This window comes from Garra rufa, chromosome 12 (genome assembly GCF_049309525.1).
Source record: "Garra rufa chromosome 12, GarRuf1.0, whole genome shotgun sequence".
Classification (NCBI taxonomy): Eukaryota; Metazoa; Chordata; class Actinopteri; order Cypriniformes; family Cyprinidae; genus Garra; species Garra rufa.
In genome coordinates this window covers 12,838,849-12,860,653 of record NC_133372.1, presented here as the reverse complement: position 1 = coordinate 12,860,653, position 21,805 = coordinate 12,838,849, and the positions used below count along the sequence as shown (strand labels likewise).

The following is a 21,805-nucleotide window of genomic DNA, read 5'->3' as shown; positions in this document are numbered from 1 at the left end:
AAAGAGCAATGTCCCTTTGCTTGCTTTTGAATAAATAATTATTGTTGGCCCATTTCTGTTTGTTTATTTCTAATTACAATAAACGGTGCCTGTAGAAAGTCTAAGTTTATCAGTTTGTGGGCTGTGCAAATAAATACCAGCGAAGTATTTGTGAAATGTTGACTATAAACTTAGCACTTCTTTTGTGAATAAATCAGTTATAATTATAAAGGTTAGTAAAAGAAATGTTCTAAAGTTATTAGTCTCTTTCTTTCTTTTTATTGGTTGGCTTTATTTTGGACAATTAATGCCTTTTTATAATAATAATAATAATAATAATAATAATAATTGCACACTTGTCTTCTCCATGGTATACACTTAGTTAAAATTTAAAATTAAATTTCCAAGCCAAGAGAGATTTGTATAGCAGAGTAAAGCTGTGGAAATGCTTGAGGATAGCACGTAAATGGGTGGAAGTTAAAAATGAGATGCTCACTCTTTCTGTTTGTTCCTAATAAGTCTGGTTAATGTTACTGCACCAAAGCCAAAAATAAATTCCCAGAAAGAAGCAGCAAGGGTCTTTTCATGACGTATGCTTTAACCATTGTTTTATTGTTAACAATGGAATCTGGAATTTTGCTGACCAGAGTTTAAATCCCAGACAATAGTAATGTTTTTCAGTTTTTTGCTACACAGAATGAAACTAAAAATGTAATATTTAAAGTATTTCTAATCATCAGATGTCAGCAGCTGCAGCCGATCAGATGCAAATCTGTCTATTATCACTCATGAGTCATGACATCCCATCTTATAATTATGGCTGTCTCTAAGACCTCTATGACTGCAGAATAAAAGGGAGATTAATTTAGATATGTGAGTTTGACTGTTTCATACCAGTAGCAATGGAAAATTCACTCACCAATTCACCTTGTGGTGAAGCAAAACAGCACAGGAAGCTATTTTATCTAGGAGACATTCCCATGATGTGTCCATCTTCCACACACACGCACGAGTAGAAGAGTAACAGAGAGGTTCATAGCCATATAAGGCTGCCCATGTAACATTTTAATATAAACTGTTGCAGACATGCAACTCAACTCTGATTGGTGAAATGCATCTTCAGAATGGCCCAATGAGGGGCCCCATTTATAGAGAGGTCAAAAAGTTAGGAGCATCCAAAGAAACACCCACTAAATAATCAGAACATTTCTTTTCTGGTCTCTGTCCAAGCACCAAAAGAACAGTGAGACTCTTTTCCTTTTCTCATTGTTAAAAATGTCTTGCTTTTCAATGAACGTAATTCCAAATCAGGCACTGATGACAGGCTTAAGATTTTTATCTGCATTTGTGTTCTTAATATACTAATAATGAATCAGATTCTGATGCTATCTTGCCATCTGTTTACCTCCTAGCTCTGTTCCGCTGTGTTGATGCCCATGCACTGGAAGTGTTTTCCTAATAAGGCAATGGTGCTCCCCCCTTTGATGCCACACAGATATGAAATGTGTTCCTGTCTCCAATTAACCTATTATAGAATGGAGTCTAAGCTTTTAAACAATCCAATTCCACTCCCCACCCTCCTCTCTCTACTCTCTATTCTCTCCTCCCTCACTCATTCTGGTCCAGAGGGGTTGTCCCAAGAGTGGGGAGAACAGAGAGTTGTACAGTGACTGGAAGCCGCAGACAGAGCAGGACCTCCACAAAGTCACTGGATCAGTGGGATCGTGAAGGAACGTTCATACAGCTGGACGTCCATATCCATTTACAGCTTGAGGAACCGCAAGAAACCCTTACCAAAGGAGCCAAGAAGGATTGACGAAAGAAGCTTTTACATATTTGGTTTTAAATTCTAAAGGTTAGCAAAGGAAGCCAGATGACAGACTTTAGGGCAGCTCTAAAGTCCCGTTCAGGGCCTAAGCCAGGGTCTGAGATCAAGGCAAGCACCCCAGCAAAAGTTGACTTTAGATCATTGCTCAACAAAAAAGATGGTTCCCCCAAAGCACCCGCTGCTGCCACACCACCTCCAAGCGGCGCACCTTCAGATTTCAGGTCCATCCTGAACAAGAAGCAAGCACCAGAACCAGACAAGACTGAGAAAACAGAACAGAAAACAGAACAGAATGCATCAAAAGTGGCACCCAAGACACCCCAGAAGGAAAAGGAAAAGCAAAGCGGTGTAAATGGAGTAAACGGTGGTGCAATTGATAAAAAGGTTAACGTAAAGGAAAACGCAACGCCAGAGAAAAAAGCCAGCAGCACTGATGTAGGGACAACTGAAAAAAAGGAGAAAGCCAGCCCGGAAAAGAAGACCAATGATGCAAAGGTATCAGAGACAAATGACAAAAAGGCCAAAGTTGTGAATGGAGGAGAGAAGGATGCAGGAAAGCTGCCCGTTTTCAAACAGCCCCTTAGTGACATCACTGTGGTGGATGGAGAGAGGCTGAGGTTAGAGTGTCAGGTGACCTCTGACCCCAAAGTTGTCATCACCTGGATTCTCGATGGGAAAACTGTGAAGGCATCCAAGTTCATCGTCTTATCACAGGAAGGTATGAAAGCACATACTGTCCGTTTGACCACAATTTCACAATTGCACCGATACGTATCGGCCGATCACTTGCGCGTTTTGTCAGTAAAGCCGGTTCTGTAATCAGCGGTAAATGCCATCAGGTGCGTGATTTCACGTTGAGCCGTATATACTACACACAGCCGTTGTTCACTGAGGAGCTGCGCACATTCACACTGATAATGAACATTGATTTGCGCAGCTCGTCGGTAAACAACGGCTGTGTGTAGTATATACGGCTCAACGTGAAATCACGCACCTGATGGCATTTACCGCTGATTACAGAACCGGCTTTACTGACAAAACACGCAAGCATGATCGGCCGATTCGTATCGGTGCATCCCTACAAAACACTATTGATCTTGTATTTTCTATATTTTATTTTGATGAACAGACGTTTAAATGTGAGAGACAATTCTGCTGAAATGTGATAACCTTGAATCTGTTAGTTATTTAATGATGAGGACAGGTTTAAAACCTCTCTTCCTAAACCCCCTACTACTTTAGTGTTCTGAGCTGTGTTGTAAATCACATGCTGAGAGCAATGATCTTAAAGCTGAGGCTGATTCATTGCCAACTGCAGCACTTAGTGAATGTTATCTTGGTTCTTTGAGCTCATTCACGTTAGGTTATTTGATCTGAGGGTTTAGAGTCTCTCTAACCCTTTCCATTGCCATGAGACAGAATGATGACCTGGGTTACAATTAGAAAGGTCTGAAATAGCAATAGAGGATTCCCTCCCAGGCTAAATCAAACTGGGATGTGATGGGTGTCCCCTACATTATCCAGTGATTTAGGCTCTTGGTTGTTCTGGGGGATTTTATGTTTAGAAAGCAGGGGCTGGATTTATTAAAATCTTCTCTTTGTTTGTAAAAATGTCTTAAATTTTCAAATATTTTTTTTAAAACATCATAAAATACTTTTGGGGTGTTTAAGACAAGTTGGATGTTATGCTAGCTTTAAGAGGTTATTTAGACTGATTTACTTTTCAGGAATTCAAATTTGTATTAGGTTTTGTCTCTGGAACAAACCTAAGAACAATCCTAAAGAAGATTAGAACATTCCAAAGAGTTGTGTTGGGAATACAAAACATGATTAACTTCATTCTTAAGTAAAATAAACAAATAATAACAGAAAAGAAAACATGACCCCTGTTGTTTTTTTATGTTTTTTTTTTTTTATCAGATATTTGTGGTGATGCATTCACATGAATAACTGAATAATTAGTGCTAAGGGAATCATTATTAATCATTTATTTATGGAGAGGAACTTTACAATTTGATGTTTTTTGAGAATAATAAAAAAGCTAAATTTTTCTCGGAAATCAAGTAGGCCTTTATTTTTCTTTCAGAGTCAAGCCTCAATATCTGTTCAGGGTGTCAGGATAGGTGGCACAAGAGTTTTTTGCAATGTATAAGCCCAGCATTTAGTTTTCAATAATTATTAGGATAAAAACAAAACTTCAATCATAAAACAATTCAGTTGTCACCTAATATAAAACTGATACGTGTTTACAAGGACAATGCACACTTGTCATTCAATGCTACCTCTTGTTTTACATCAGGTGAAAAGTGTTCACTTACAGTCGACAAGGCTCTACCAGAGGATGAAGGACGCTATACATGTAGAGCGGAGAATGCACATGGTAAAGCAGAGTGTTCCTGTATGGTCACTGTAGATGGTAAGTGTCATGTCTTCTAGACCTCTCCTTATCCATGTCATTGGAAACACAGTATTGAGTGAGGGTGCAATACCAATAACAATACTAACAATGCCTAATTCCTCCCAGAACTAATGTTTGAAAGAAAAAGGGGAACAAATATTGTTATATTCATTTTTATGGCATTCCTCTAGATCCTTCAGACCCATCAGCAGATAAGAAGAACAGGAAGAGCTCTTCTACAACTCCCACTACAGAAAGTGAGTAGAGACACATGTTGTGGGATGTTTGCTTAAGCTGTTAGTTTAATTTTTTTAAGGTTAAGAAGTATATTAATCTGTTACTCAACCTTGTGTAATTTCCAAGTCGTGGAACATAAAAGGAGACATTTTGTAGAATGTTCATGCTGCTCTCTTCCATATAATTAAAGTGTATGGGGACCAAGCTCCAAAAATTATACATAGAAGTAGTCCACAGTGGTTTAATGACAATGCACATTTTAGAGAACACAGACGCAGCCAGATAATTTCCATAATGACCAGCACAATCTACGAAAAGCAGTGCAAATGACCACCTGCTTTAATAAATACCAGTAATTTGAATACTCTCCTCCCATAAATTTTGCGTCTGAAAGGGGAAACTCCTACAAATGCATATTCAATAAGGTCAGGCGCAAAAATAACTGTGTCCACTCCTTTTCAGAGCTAATTTTTCACTGCTCGTCTTTAGTAAATCCTCACAGTACTATTTTAACGCCAAAAGACAGTTTGTGCTGGCACAAGCTGTTAGTAAATCTGTCCCATGGACTATATTCCAAGTTTTCATGGTCAGCATAGACACTGAGAGTAAAAGAGTCTGTTAATCATAAAAGAAGATATTTTGAATAATAATCAAACAGTTGATGGTCCCCATTGACTTCCCTACTATGGAAGTTATTGGAGACCGACAACTGTTTGGCTCCTCAAAAATCTTCAAAATGTCTTTTTTTGTGTTCAACATGAGAAACTTATACAAGTTCGGAACAACATGAGGGTGAGTAAATGATGACAAAATGTATATTTTTGGGTGAACTATTCCTTTAAAGGAAAGTCTAGTCAGATCATGCCTTGTAGTCACATTCATCAAATTATAATGATAATACACTTCACATTTTCCAATGATACAAGCAGTTGAGATTTTCTATATAGTATATATCGGCCTACATAAGTATATGTATGTTGATAAATGCAGATATACAGTGGCATGCGAAAGTATTTGAACCCTTTCCAGCAGTGACTGTATGATTTTGAGATTTATCTTTTCACACTGAGGACAATTGAGAGACCCAAACACAACTATTAAAAAAGCTTCAAACATTCACTGATGCTCTAGAAGGAAACACGATGCATTAAGAGACGGGAGTGAAAACTTTTGAACAGGATGAAGATGTTTCCTTCTGGAGCATTGGTAAATGTTTGAACCTTTTTTAATAGTTTTTAATAGTATTATTATTATTATTATTAACCTGGAGGATATTTCTAAAGAACAGCGCTCAGTTTAACTATTTAGGACAAACAAGGGACTCATAAACAACCATGACAATACAAAAAAAAATTGTATATCAACCAGGTAACCACACACAGTATTAAGAACCAAAGGTTCACAAACTTTTGAAGGGGGTTATTTTATTATGTAAATTTATATGTAAATATCTTTTATGTAAAATATCTTACTCAGGACAGTACTAAAAAAAATAACGTGCATTTTGTATGATCTCTCTTATTTTGTTAAAATTATTCACATTTTCACAGATTCTGCAAGGGGTTCCCAAACTTTCGCATACCACATGCAGACAAAGTTGGACATACTTCCAACATTATATAAAGAGCTGGACGATAATATAGACCCAATAAACCATTATACATCTGAGATTTAATATATATTTCTTTATATAGGAATCCATTGTTTATATTCAAAATCTTGCCTACAACAAACATTTACAACAAATATTCAGTTTTGGCATTGTGTTTGTTTGTCTCCTCTTTGAGGCTGACCATATGTAGTGAATATTTCCGTAACCTTCCAAAAACCACAGTAATTCACAATTAATGTCCATTTTTTCGTTTTGTTGTTTTTGGCAAAAGCATTTAGTCCTTCATTCGGCTACATATTTAGTGAACATTTAATCCCAATTTCCCTTTCAAAAATATTTGTCACGTGAGAAGATGACCTGACAGACAGGAACAATAGTCATCACGCGCACTCTATATAGACTCCCAAAGAGGATTTCCATCACACAGTATCTGATGGCAGATTGTATCTATAGTGCTCAAATGGTTTGCCTGTTTGTTTTTGTTCCAGCTTTTAACACAACGGTCACACTAGATCCTACATTTTAATCCGTGTGATCACGATAGAGTAGAAAATAAACTCAGCCGATAGTGTTTTGGAAGAATAGGCAAGCATTTGTTCTTCTAGTATTTCATAAGCATAGCAGCCTCTAGGACAGCTAAGTGGCTCACTTTTACATTGCAGTTATGTTCTTAACAAACAATGTCAAAGTGATTCACAGTTTAGCGCACGGAAAGCACGTTCCTGGCAAATACCAGAAGAGAGTACATTGTATTCCCACAGTGCTTGTGGAAAAAGTTCAGGTGTGTCCAAGCGTAAGAGAGAAAATGAAAGATAGTAAAGAAGCAAATGAAGACGAAGAGAAGGCCTAAAATGGTAGACTTCTGTGAGCTGAAACACATAAAGATCTGACTGTCCTCTCTGTCTTCCTCACCCCTGTTCACCCCCCTTTCTCAGTCTCTCTGTTTGGACTGTGCTGGAGTATTAGTAGGGTTTACATGTTGCATTGTTTCTTGACGGAGATCAAACCTTAAATAAATAGTGGAGAGAGAGAGCCACTGCTTCCTGGATCTTGGAGACCCTATATTTAGCATGCCCGTATAAGGGGAATTCCAGCAAGACACATTGTCCGCACAGACACTCTTTCCCTGGATGCTGATCAGGAGCGGCAGTTTCCTTAGAACTCCTGTCAATTCTCAGATGCGGCCAACGATTCAAATTGACTAGTTATTTCCTTTGACGTGGTGTAAAATCTTAATGAATATCTTAATGCTGTCAGCAGAGTTGATTAGTGAATTGTTTAACAATATGGAAAAGAGATTTATTATTTATCCATTTAAAAGGGAACGAATAAAAAATGTACACCACCAGTCAAAAGTTTTTGAACAGTAAGATTCTTCTGCTCACCAAGCGTACATTTGTTTGATCCAAAATACAACAAAAGCAATAATTTTGTGAAATATTTTTACTATTTAACATAACTGCTTTCTGTTTGAATATATTTTTAAATGTAATTTATTTTTGTGATCAAAGCTAAATTTTCAGCATTATTACTCTAGTCTTCAGTGTCACATGATTCTTCAGAAATCATTCTAATATGCTGATTTGCTTTTTAAGAAACATTTTGTTATTATTAGCAATATTTAAAATAGTTGAGTATTTTTTTTCCCAGGATGATGAATAGAAAAATCCAAAGATCAGCATTTATTTGAAATAAAAAGCTTTTGTAACATTATACACTATACCATTCAAAAGCTTGGAGTCAGTACAATTACAGAAATTAATACTTTTATTTAGCAAGGATGCTTTAAATAGCTCAAAAGTGATGATACAGACGTTTATACATTTACCTTATGAACTTTCTTTTCATTGCGAGGAATCTGAAAATTCCACTCAGCTGTTTTCAACATAATATTAATAATAATCAAATGTTTTTTGAGCAGCAAATAAGAACATTAGAAGGATTTCTGAAGGATCATGTGACTGGAGTAATGACGCAAAAAAAATCAGCTTTGAAATCACAGAAATAAATTACATTTTAGAATATATTTAAATAGAAAACTGTTATTTCAAATGGTAAAAATATTTCAAAATTGTACTGTTTTTGCTGTACTTTGGATCAAAAAAATGCAGGCTTGGTGAGCATTATATGTGTTTTATATGTTACTGACAATTAACAGTTTAACCCATTGCTATCATCAAACAAATTATAAATCATGAATGAAATCTAAAAAGTGTTACATTTACAATTTGAGTAAAATGTTGGAAAATGCTGTCCAAAGCTACTAAGTCTAGTATTTTAAGCTGCAAAACTGTTAATTCCTTTCAAAATCATTATTTATGCTTGTAGTACCTCCCCAAGGGATAGTAAAGGGGTAGTTGAACCAAAAAATGGCAATTCTGTCATCATTTACTCACCCTCATGCCATTCCAAACCTATATGATGTTCTTTGCTTTATGGGAAAAAATAAGTTTAAGAAATTACTCAGTGGAAATCAAATGTTGATAACCAAATATATTTGATTACCAACATTCTTTTAAAAATCTTATTACAGGTCATGTGAGGATGACTAAATAATTTTCATATTTGGCTGAACTGTCTCTTTTAATGCAATGTTAATTTAACAATTATGTAAATATGTCTCCATAAAGTTACAGTAAATGCTGTCTATCTTCAATACGTGTTCTATATCTTCTGCAGATGAAGCCAGAATAAAGAAAAAACCAGCTCCTGCCAAACAGAGTAAGATTACCCTCCCACTATAGTGAGATATATCTCTTATATAACTGTACAAGGCCCAAGGAAATATTTGACCTGAAGGCCATGTGCAGAGACATGTTTTTGTGTGATAAGTTGTCTTGCACAATTCTGATGGCACACAGACAGAAAGAGAAAATACAAGATAATTATTTTCCACTAGAGTGTTGAATATAAACCTATATTTACCCATGATACCATGCAGGTTCTCCACCTCAGTTTTTGCAGTTCCCCGGAGATCAGAAGATCCGGGCAGGAGAAAAAGTGGTGCTGTTGGGCAACTTTGGAGGGATGGCACCAATAACTTGCAACTGGCTCAAATTTAAAAAGCCGGTAGGAAAAGGACAGAGAGTTTGTACATTGACAGATCATTGGTTCCCAAACCTATTTTTACAACTATTTGCAATGATTTTTGACGGCACTCAAATGAATTTTCCATGTGAGCACAAAGCACCCCTTTAACCCAAAATTGACAGCACAAATACTTGTTGTAAGAATACATTTAAAAAAAAAAATTGGGAACAAAAGACGATGCTCTGGTCAAAATGTTTATAGCTGGGATCAGTATCAATTTTGAACTGAATCGTTGTGACATAAAGTACTGTAGGTTGATTAATTGATATTTAGATATTGAGCTAGCAATAGAAAATGTATTGTAATATAGTAAAAACATATTAACATTGAAAAACATGATTTTTTAATTGCATTGCCTGACTTTTGATTAACTATATCTACTGTTACAGGCTCTTATTTGAGAGAAGAGACCAAATATAACTGCTACTGTTAATGTAGATTATACTTTGCATTAACTTAACTCACTTCTGATGGAGACTTGCCCCTCTCACACTGTGAGCAGACTTGTCTCATTTGTGTCATTAGCATGTGATTGGTTTATGTGATTCATCAAGTTCAGAGACCACTGATTGATTCAATGATGATTGATTGGAGCATCTGTAGTACAAAACACTTAAACTGATAACACTTAAACTGTTTCAAATGTAGCAGAGATTACACAGAACTCAGTTAATCAGGGAACCAATGTTAGGCAATTTATGTTGAAATGAAAGTGTGAGGACAGTGTGGCTCTTGCCTACTGTGATCTTTACATGTCGTTTCCTAGGGAGATCAAAAAAATAATTGCAAAACTTTATGAATAATTACAGTAGTAAGTAGAACCAGTAAAAAGGATCAGTTTAGATTTCATAATGACTAAAAGATGTGGTGAAATTAAGAAAATGAAAGACTAAAGGCCTAAAGTCCTATATATTATGTACTAAGATACATTGTATATTCTTCTCTTGTTTAGATCCAGCCAGGAAGTGGGGGCATTTCCATAGAGACCACAGAGAACAGCAGTCAGCTGACAATCGCAGCGAGTGACCAGGATCACTGTGGTTGCTACACTCTTGAACTGCAGAATAAATTTGGAACCAAGCAGGCCTCACTTAACCTCACCATCGTAGGTATGGGAGTAAGCAAAGACAGAAAGTGACATAGCAGGAAGGAAGAAGATGAAATTATGAAAGACTATTGATTTGGCTGTCTCCACTGACTTCTATTGTCCATACAATGGAAGTCAAAGGGAACGGAAACTGTATGGTTACCAAATTATCTTCTTTTACATTCCACAAAAGAAAAAAGGGTGTAAATTATGACAAAATCTGAGAGGATTATCCCTTAAATATCAGCAGTAATAATACATGCGTACATTAGTATTTTAGCATTTTGATAAAACATATTAAAGGTGACCTATTATGCCCTTTTTTACAATATGCAATATAGGTCTCTGGTGTCCCCAGAATGTGTCTGTGAAGTTTCAGCTCAAAATACCCTACAGATCATTTATTATATAATTTTGAAAATGACTATTTAGAGTAGAAACAGAAACAGTTTTTGTGTTTTTCGCATGTATCTTCAAATGCAAATGAGCTGCTGCTCCCTCCCCCCCTTTTCCTCTTACATCAGATACTCTGCTAAAAAAAATATTTGTTTAGTTTTGATTATCTGGTCTATTGCACTGAAATCATGTTTAAACTTCTGATATACATTTTTGAGCACACACATTCAAAGCACAAGCAAAGAAAACTACTAAACTAAGTTCTTTCTTGTCTTATTGCGCTTAAACTGTTAAAAGTTTATGATAAAAAAACTAGTAAAAAAAAGCATTTTACTAGCAGTCTGCCTATTTTTTAACTGCCTATTTAACTATTGCTGATCTCTCCAATGTAAATCTGTGTCCTAGATAAGCCAGATCCCCCTGCTGGCATCCCTGCAGCTTCTGATATCCGCAAGTCCTCACTTACCCTCTCCTGGTACGGTCCCACTTACGATGGAGGCAGCATCGTCCAGTCCTACAACCTGGAGATCTGGAACTCGGTCGACGACACATGGGCGGACCTCGCCTCCTGTAACAGCACCTCATACCACGTCCAGAACCTTCTCGCCGACCGTCAATATAAGTTCCGTGTTCGAGCTGTTAATGTGTATGGAATTGGAGAGCCCAGTGCAGAATCTGTGCCTATTCAAGTTGGAGTAGAGGAGGTAACAGGTGAGAAAGAACATCCGCTTAATAATGAGATACATTTACATTTAGTCATTTAGCACTTTTGTTCAAAGTGACATAAAAATTAAAACAACAGAAGCAATCAAATCCAAAAAATTAGCAATAATATGTAAGTGCTACACCTGAGTTCAAAAGTTTACATTCCCCTTTAAGAATCTGCAAAGTGTTAATTATTTGACCAAAATAAGAGGGATCATAAAAAATGCATGTTAGTGTTTATTTAGTACTGACCTGAACAAGATATTTCACATAAAAGATGTTTACATATAGTCCACAAGAGAAAATAATAGTTAGAATTTATAAAAATGACCCTGTTCAAAAGTTTACATCCCCTTGGTTCTTACTGTGTTGTTACCTGAATGATCCACAGCTGTGTTTTTTTGTTTAGTTATGGTTGTTTATTTGTCCTGAACAGTTAAACTGCCTGCTGTTCTTCAGAAAAATCCTTCAGGTTCCACAAATTCTTTGGTTTTCCAGCAGTTTTGTGTATTTGAACCCTTTCCAACAATGACTGTATGATTTTGAGATTCATCTTTTCACACTGAGGACACCTGAGGGACTCATATGCAACTATTACAGAAGGTTCAAACGCTCACTGTTGCTCCAGAAGGAAAAACGATGCATTGAGAACCGGGGGTGAAAACTTTTTGAATTTAAAGATCAAGGTAAATTTTATGTATTTTGTCCTCTGGGAAACATGTAACTATTTTCTGTAGCCTCTGAAGGGCAGTACTTAATGAAAAAATATGATAAATATGGCAAAATAAGAAAAATGTACACATCTCCATTCTGTTCAAAAGTTTTCACCCACGGCTCTTACTGCATCGTTTTTCTTTCTTTCTTTCTGGAGTTTGAACCTTCTGTAATAGTTGCATATGAGTCCCTCAGTTGTCCTCAGTGTGAAAAGATGGATCTCAAAATCATAGTCATTGTTGGAAAGAGTTCAAATACACAAAATGCTGGAAAACCAAAGAATTTGTGGGACCTGAAGGATTTTTCTGAAAAACAGCAGGCAATTCAACTGTTCAGGACAAACAAGGGACTCAAGAACAACTATCACTAAAAAAAAAAAAAAAAAAAAACACACAGCTGTGGATTATTCAGGTAGCAACACAGTATTAAGAATCAAGAGGATGTAAACTTTTGAATACAAATTCAACTATTATTTTCTTTTGTGGACTAAATGTAAACATTTTTTATGTGAAATATCTTATTCAGGTCAGTAATAAATAAACAATAATGTGCATTTTGTATGATTTTTGTATGAAGGGGGATGAAAACTTTTGACCTCAACCGTATGTTACATTTAACAATGATCTTATAACATTATTTGAATCAATATTATCCATATTATTATCAATCAATACCATATGAAATGTAAGGTATCAAGTGAATTGTATTGTATATTTTATCAATGTTAAATAATTGCATTGTATAATATGAATATTATATGAAATGTAATGCATCAAATGTATCAATGCATTTGATACCTCACATTTGACATATTATAAGATCATTGTAATATATACAGAGAATTGAGAGAAGATGTGTTGAGCTGATGCACTACTTGAAAACATTCATATTTTTCTCCAGAGAAAAAGGAAGAGGAAGAAGTTGGAGCCACTGTGTCTGATGATGGTATGAAGTTCAAAGCAATTAGCCCACCATTCCATCCCTCCTGAATCTGAGTTTACTAACACGACTCCTACAATGTCAGTCTGATACATATCCTGTTCATTTCACAGATGAGGAGAAAGAACCAGAATACAGAAATGTGGTCGTTAAGAAAGACTGTAGCGTTAAGGATTACTATGATATAGAGGACCGCTTAGGAACGTAAGAGATGCATATGCTATGTTCAAAAACATACCGTTTTGTATTTACTGTGCCAGAATTTTCTTCCAATTCTCATTGCCTTTCTCCTATCTCAACAAGGGGGAAGTTTGGACAAGTCTTCAAACTTGTAGAAAAGGCCTCCAAGAAGGTATGGGCAGGGAAGTTTATCAAAGCATTCTCACAGAAGGAAAAAGAAAATGTAAGGCAGGAGATTGGCATCATGAACAGTCTCCACCACCCCAAACTGGTACAGTGTGTGGACGCCTTTGAGGGAAAATCTGACATGGTCATGGTAATGGAGATGTGAGTTTCTAACCTATCTTTTATCTTCCAATCAGAAAGACATGATATAGGTTGACTAAATTAACGAAAGAAATCGACATGTTAGAGTTTGGTCACATTAGGTCACTTTAGGGAACCAATCTTGTATTCCCTAAACAGTCTGTGTTTGTTAGTTGTTTTTTTAACACCTTTAAATCATTCCACCAGTTTAGCTTTTTATGGCAAGAGTGGAATGTAAAATCCAGCACCCTGTGATGGGAGAAGTGCGTGTCACATGTCCTTATATAGTGAGATGGAGAAACAGGGAGGTGGAGAGAAGAAAGCATGGATGCTCTCTCTGCTTCAGCTTGGCAGCCATGATGGAAAATAGCCCAGAATTAAATCTCCCTGACTGTAAGAGAATTGTTTAGCACTCCAGGCACAGACACTGTTCATATGGTTGTTAACCATAACAGGGTAAACAGTTCGAATGCATTGAGATTGCAGTCTGACAGTCTGACAGTAATCTTATTGTGGTCCCCAGGATTTCTGGCGGTGAGTTGTTTGAGCGAATTGTGGATGAGGATTTCGAGCTGACTGAGCGAGAGGTGATTAAGTACATGCTCCAGATCATTGATGGGGTCCAGTTTATCCACAAGCAGGGAATTGTCCACTTGGACCTCAAACCTGAGAACATCATGTGCATCAACAAGACGGGAAGCACGATCAAGCTCATTGACTTCGGACTTGCTCGAAGGCTAGGTAAACAACTGCAAAAACAAACAGCATCTGGTTTTCTAGCAGAGTTGTAATTTTTTCAATTTTTTTTTTTTAGAGGATTCTGGCTCTCTGAAAGTCCTGTTTGGAACTCCTGAGTTTGTAGCTCCTGAGGTGATCAACTACGAGGCGATCAGCTACCCAACAGACATGTGGAGCATTGGCGTCATCTGTTACATTCTGTGAGTGATAAATCAGCATCTCAGCTACGTCGGTATCACTCCTCCAACAGTCGCTAACAGCCATGGCACGTAAAGACAAAGTAATCAATGCTGAGGACTGGAAACATTTCCTTTTAAGGGCATTATTAGTTTTCAGACAACTCGCTTTCCAAGCTTGCTTTTTCAATTTATCATATAAACACATTTTTAATTCCTTGGAGGTAGTGTATAAATATTTAAACTGACTTGTGTCAGTTACCTTTATCTGCAGGTTACAAGAAGCTAATGGCCCCCTGTGGTAAAAAGCCGTTGTTGATTTTATCTTTTTTTTTTCTTTCAAAACACTAAACATCAATTTAAAAAAAATAATAATAATACTTTCCTAAACATATTTTTGTTGCAATGAACTGCAAACTGTCCTGATCAAACTTGATTTACCTCTAAACTAGAACTAGAGCAGTTCTTTTTACAGAATACACATTCTGTACATATTTCAACATATTTGTTGAATATGTTACACCATAATCAAAAAATGGGAGTATATACAGAATATATACACTGCCGTCCAAAAGTTTTGTGTCAGTAATGTTTTTTAAAAAGTCTCTTATTCCCACTAAGGCCGCATTTATTTGATCAGAAATACAGTTAAAAATTTCGTACCTATTCTTCAACGTGGAAGTAAGTTTATGAATAAGACTTCCGGTTCATTAGCCACTAAGGGGAAATAATGAGAAGAATAACAACGTGCAGTAAACAGTAAAACCAGTGTGTTCATTATTAAGATAATGTAGCTGTTTTGTACAGCTACTAACAGGTTGAAATGGATATGACCAGAAGCCAGACTCATACAAAGGGGGTGAAAAAAAGCTGATTTCTATTTGAATATTTGAATGTAATTTATTCCTGTGAAAAACTGAAATTGCAGCAACTCCAGTCATTACATGATCCTTCAGAAACCATTCTAAAATGCTGATTTTGCACTTAAGTAACATTCTATTTATGTATGCATTGCTACATAATTATTTGTTGGAACTGTTAGATTTTAAGTGATTCTTTGACAAATACAAAACTAAAAAACAGCATTTATTTAAAAATGTATTTAAAAACTTTAATGTCACTTTTGATTAATTTTATGCATCCTTGGTGAATTCAGTTTTTTTAATAAATTCATATTTTTAAAACGTATTGACCTGAAGATTTTGAATAGCAATGTATAATTTTCATTCTAATGTGTCTTGGGACCAGAAAAAAGTTACATTTGCTTTAACGGATGCTTTTAGTCCTGTTGTACCTTATGGACCATGGACCACAAAACCAGTAGTCCATTTTTTGAAATTGAGATTTATGCATCTTCTGAAAGCTGAATAAATAAGCTTTCCATTGATGTATGGTTTGTTAGGATAGGACAATATTGGCTGATAAAAAAATATTTGAAAATCTGGAATCTGAGGGTGCAAAAAAATCTAAATAATGAGAAAATTTCCTATAAAGTTGTCCAAATGAAGTTCTTAGCAACGCATATTACTAAACAAAAATTAAGTTTTGATATATTTACAGTAGGAAATCTACCAAATATCTTTACCTAATATCCTAATTTGATTTTTAGCAAAAGACAAATTGATCATTTTGACCCATTCAATGTTGCTATTGCTACAAATATACCTGGTGCTACATAAGTCTTTTTTTGTGGTCAAGAGTCACATGTCACATTTTGGTTGAACGTGCACTGAGATAATCAAAATCTAATACCCTTCTTCTTGTTTATCCTCAGTGTCAGTGGTCTTTCTCCATTCATGGGAGATAATGACAATGAAACTCTCTCCAATGTCACCTCAGCCACCTGGGATTTTGAGGATGAGGCGTTTGATGAGATTTCAGATCAGGCCAAAGACTTCATCAGCAGTCTCCTAAAAAAGGACATGAAGTAAGATACAGAAAAAAAGAAAGCTTCGTATCAGAAACATTACCATTTTTATGGAAATTCCAACATTGTTCCAAGTCAATCACATACCTTTGTAGAGCACTCTGTAGATGCACAGGAAGCACATTTCTTGAACAGCACATCTTGAGCTCTTGGCATAGACCCTAAACAACTAACAAAGAACCTAGTAAAATCTACATTATTGGTAATAGGCAAAGTAAATGATCACTCAAACTTATGTTCATGTTGAATGTTGAGAAGAGGATTTTAAGCATCTGATCTGGATCATGTGACCCTATAAATGCCACTCCATAGGGCCAGACTGACCTGCGCTCAGTGTTTAGAGCACTCTTGGCTGAAACAGGACACCAAAAACATGGAGGCTAAACAACTGTCCAAAGAAAGGATGAAGAAGTACATCCTGAGACGCCGTTGGCAGGTGAGAGCACTGAATTATTTGTTAGGCAAAGAATTAATTTTTATGGGTTACATGAAGAACTGTTTTCTTGGTGGGAGGGGCAGAACTTTGTCTTCATGTTTGTGAATATCTGTGCAGAAAACAGGGAATGCGGTGCGAGCCATCTCTAGGTTCAGCTCTATGGGTATGTTAGGAGGAATCGGCCCAAAGAAAAGTTCCCCGACTGACGGTAATGATCCAGTAACCAATTATCAATATTGATGCTGAACATCACATATTAAATGTTATATACAGTGCCTTTGCGAAAGTATTCATACCCCTTTTTTCACATTTTATGTCGCTGCCTTATGGTAAACTGTTTTAAATTACTTTTTTTCACATCAGTCTACACTCCATGCAACATAATGACAAAGCAAAAACAAAATTGTCACAACTTCATAAATGTATTAAAAATTAAAAAAAAACTGAAGTAAGTACGTTGCATAAGTATTCATACCCTTAACTCAGTACTTAGTTGAAGCTCCTTTACAGCCTCAAGTCTTTTTGGGTATGATGCAACAAGATTTGCACATCAACATTTGGCAATAGTCTGCCATTCTTCTTCTCACCTCTTCACCTCTAATGCTCTGTCAGCTTGAATAGGGTCTGGCAGACATTTTCATGTTTCTCCAGAATTGTTTGATTGGGTTCAATCCCAGGCTCTGGCTGGGGCACTCAGTGACATTCATAGAGTTGTCTATAAGCCAATCTTTCTGTGTACTTAGGTTCATTGTCCTGTTTCGAAGGTTAACCTTCTGCTCAATCTGTTCTTCTGCAAGTTTCTCCCATCAGCATATATGATCATGGAGTTCAACTAGAATGACCATCAGGTTCTTGGTCACCATTCTAGCCAAGGTCCTTCTCCATCTATTGCTCAGTTTGGCCAGCAGGCCAGCTCTAGGAAGATTTGTGGTTGTTTCAAATTTCTTCCATTAAGGGTAACAGAGACTACATGCTTCTGTGAACCTTAAGTGCAGCAGAATTTTTTAACTCTACCCCAGATAGCTGGCTTAATGCAATCCTGTCTCTAAGCTCTACATTCAGTTTACCTCAGGGCTTGGTTTTTGCTCTAAAATGCATTTTCAGCTGATAGATCTTTCATTAATATATGTGTTCCTTTCCAAATCATACCCATTCAATTGAATTTGCCACAGGTTAACTTCACTCAAAGTGCAGTAACATCTACAAGCAATATGAATGCCCCTAAGCTAAATTTCAACTGGCCCAGATAAGAGTATGATTACTTATGCAATGGAATCATTGACAAAAAAAATATATAAATTTGCAAAGATGTTAAAAACCTGTTTTTTGCTTTGCAAATATGGTGTATGGAGTGTAGATTGATGTGGAAAAAGTAATTTAAAGCAGTTTAACATAAAACAGCAACATAACAAAATGTGAAAAAAAAATTAAAGGGTATGAATACTTTCACAAGGCGCAGTTTGTTCAAATATTGATATGATTGCATATAAATAAATGTGTGTGTGTTTAGAAGAGCCTCCTGCGCCGTTCCTTGAGAGTGTGGAGGATGAAACCCGCACCCCTGTGGCCCCCAGCTTCTCCTCTGTCATACTGGATGTAGAGGTGGTAGAAGGCAGTGCTGCCCGCTTTGACTGCAAGATTGAGGGTAATGACTTTTGACCTTGAAGGCTTTTAAACTTTAAGAGATGGATTTACTAAACAGGGCAAATTGGCGTGAGAGCGCAATCCGTAAAAGCACAGATGGGAGTGGAAACTTCCTCAGATTATCTAATAACAATGAGCTAATTAGGCAAAGAACACAATAGACAATTATTTCAAATCTAACCGCATTTAAAACAATGGGAGAACATAAACATAAAGACAGTTTCAACTGATTTTTAGTCTTATAATTCACTGGTACATACCCAATGATGGTTTTATGGTTTCCATGTCATAAAGGGATTATGACATGGATTTTTTTATTATTTTAATATGTTCCTTTTTACTATTCTTTTCAACTCTCATTCTGACCCTCTGTCTAATACAACCTGTTTTAAGGGGCAGGTCCTTTAAGGCTTGTCAGAAATTGGCCACTGTTTTGATTGGCTAATGTCATTGCAAAAGAAACATTATCAATGCCCCCTCGCTATTGAATGTGAGTATTTTAACAACATGATAAAAAACGGTAATTTCCAGACAAAGCATTATGAAACAATTTACTTACAGTTTGTAACGCAGCTGCAGTCAGATCTAGTACTGCTTCGTCTTTCAACAAATGTTTCTTTGTGAACTCTCCATGACACTGTGCCTCGTTTACAAAACAAAATGCTCTTCAGACACGATCCGGGATGCCATTAAAAATAAATTATCCACTTGTTCCTTATGCTGGGATACTGCTGATATCTGTACAAAGACGTGAACAGGCTGTTTAAACCAAATGCGGGCCTATGGTGAGAAGATGACTATTCATCAATGCCTTGCCCTGGAGGCAGTGTTTATGCAAATGTCTGTGTCTGGGTGATGTCATCTTACACCGCAGATCCAAACGAGCCATTTTTGGAGCTTGATTAAATAAATGCAGAATGTTTTAAAGGTACAAAGACCTCATATATCCCCTCAATTCTTCAATTGTGTGGCCAGCCTTAAAGAAGAATATGCCCTTAGGGGTAATCGTTGGTAGACCAAATGTAAATGACTGATGTGGTCCACTTGCATTTGTGCTGAGTTTTTAACAGCGTTTTTTGATTTATTACTGATTTACTGTGTTTTCTGAACACAAAGGCTACCCAGACCCTGACATTGTGTGGTACAAGGACGACCAGCCTATTAAGGAGACACGTCACTTCCAGATTGACTATGAAGAGGACGGCCACTGCAGCCTGGTGATCTCAGAGGTTTGTCCTGATGATGATGCCAAGTACACCTGCAAAGCCGTCAACAGCCTGGGAGAAGCCACCTGTACCGCTGAACTGATGGTGGAGTTTATGCAGGAGGAGGAAGGAGAGGGTGAAGCTGAGGCTGAAGCTGAAGCTGAAGCTGAAGGAGAGGAAGAGGATTAAATAATGATGGAGAAGTAAAAGACGATGTGAACTATGAATATTTTAAACATTTTACACAATTTCGATTCTTCTTTTTTACACCAGATGCATATTTCTTCTTACTGCCTAGAATAGTTTGGAAAGAGCACCTCTTTTTGGGTAAAACTGCTTGGCAAGATAAAAGACATTCCAGCTTGTGCTGTTCTGTCCAGACAATTATCCCGACTGATTTACCAAAAGGGACTACAAAACTAAATGTGACAACCTGTATAGCAACCCACTGATGCAATGAAAAATCCACTTGTTTTATCATACTGATTACGTTACATTGATATTATTCGTGTAATTTTGTAAGTCAGTATACTTTTGTGCACACATTTGACATTTTAGGTTTGCACTGCAGTGCATTCTAGTGGTATAAACACGACAGTGCTTTTTCAAATAACACTAGTCAAATATGGTGTCAGAATCCATTTAAATACTGTTGGAGACCTTACTGTATGAAGATATTAACGTTTTAGTTTAATGAACTATTTTTCAGCATTTTAAAAATTTATTTTATTTAATAGTTATAAGAATTGTTGCTAAATGATTGAATGTAGTTAATTCAGTCATTTAGAAACTGTAGCTGATAGAAGTGCCCAGCATTAGACTCCAGAAATATGAAGAACTGTCTGTGCTGTTTGCCCTTTTTGAGTTAATTCACTTGCATGACAGAGCAATGAGGTGAATTTTGTGCAGCAACCTGCAATACAACCCCTCATATGATATTTATAAACCCCGTACAGGCTTCTGCTGCCGTTGAGTGTCTGCACTATTCTCTGAGAATGAATTAGTCATAGAATTAAAACTCAGAGCTGTTTTGTCTTACCTTTTGATTTTTCACTTATCATATAACGCTTTAAATTTCCCATCACATCAGACGTAGTATATTAAACTTATAGCAGTGGCCCTGTATGTTAGTTTTGAATTCTTTCAGCATAATTGGCAGTGGTTTTCTGAACAATGGACATATAAATAAAGCGTTTCCCTTCTGTGCCTTTGTGACATTTATGTTGTTTGTTTGTAAAAATTGCAGTTATTTAAAGATGCAGATTTTATCATATTGACATGCAGTGCCACTATTCCTTTGCAAGCAGTTCAAAGCACAGCATGACCCTTGTGAAAAATAAGTGTGCTTAATTGTACTGAATGTGCAATTCAAATCCTGAAAGGATGTTTTTTTTTTAAAATATGCTTGCATATATTTTAGTATTAATCAAATAAAAAGCCACTTGTTTGTGCTATATAGAGGTACATTTTGTTTGTAAGAAAATATCCATTGTATGACATGTGCCAAATGTACCACCCACTAGAATTATTGAAATAATTAACCCCATATTTTGGTTTTTAATGAATTTATACACTACCAGTCAAAAGTTTTTGAACAGTAAGATTTTGAATGTTTTTAAAGAATTCTGCTCACCAAGCCTGCGTTTATTTGATCCAAAGTACAGCAAAAGCAGTAATATTGTGAAATATTTTTACTATTCAAAATAACTGCTTTCTATTAAAATAAATATTAAAATGCATTTGTTCCTATATATACTGTTTTTGCTGTACTTTGAAACAAATAAATGCAGACTTGGTGAGAAGACTAATTAAAAAAAAACTGTTCAAAAACTTTTGACTGGTACTGTATTTTTTTTTTTTTTTTTTTTAACTATCGAGGAGAAATCAGGATTCTTTCAGGTCTTTAACAACAGCTAAACTTAAATGTAACAATTTAACATAGTAGTAATCACACCGGTAATACAATGAAAGGTCATATGGTGAAAATAATACCACATTTAAATAATGACAAAAACATAACACTTTGACTGATTTAAGTTTTTTCAATTAAGTACATATGTGAGCCTGGACCACAAAACCAGTCTTAAGTAGCACGGGTATATTTGTAGCAATAGCCAAAAATACATTATATGGGTCAAAATGATCGATTTTTCTTTTATGGCAAAAATCATTAGGATATTAAGTAAAGATCATATTCCATTTAGATAT

The 21,805-nt window shown here is 36.1% G+C and overlaps 1 protein-coding gene across 1 annotated transcript; it reads left to right on the top strand.

Moving 5' to 3' along the window:
• The first annotated feature begins 1,592 nt into the window (after positions 1-1,592).
• Positions 1,593-20,801, top strand: mylkb (myosin light chain kinase b). The gene is made up of 17 exons (XM_073851942.1): positions 1,593-2,525; positions 4,107-4,223; positions 4,397-4,462; positions 8,734-8,775; positions 8,996-9,123; positions 10,097-10,253; positions 11,033-11,338; positions 12,947-12,991; positions 13,099-13,189; positions 13,289-13,492; positions 13,995-14,212; positions 14,286-14,409; positions 16,160-16,312; positions 16,625-16,748; positions 16,866-16,956; positions 18,259-18,393; positions 19,509-20,801. The coding sequence occupies exons 1-17, from the start codon at positions 1,853-1,855 to the stop codon at positions 19,784-19,786; spliced, it is 2,952 nt and encodes a 983-aa protein (XP_073708043.1). The 5' UTR covers positions 1,593-1,852; the 3' UTR covers positions 19,787-20,801.
• Positions 20,802-21,805: the final 1,004 nt, after the last annotated feature.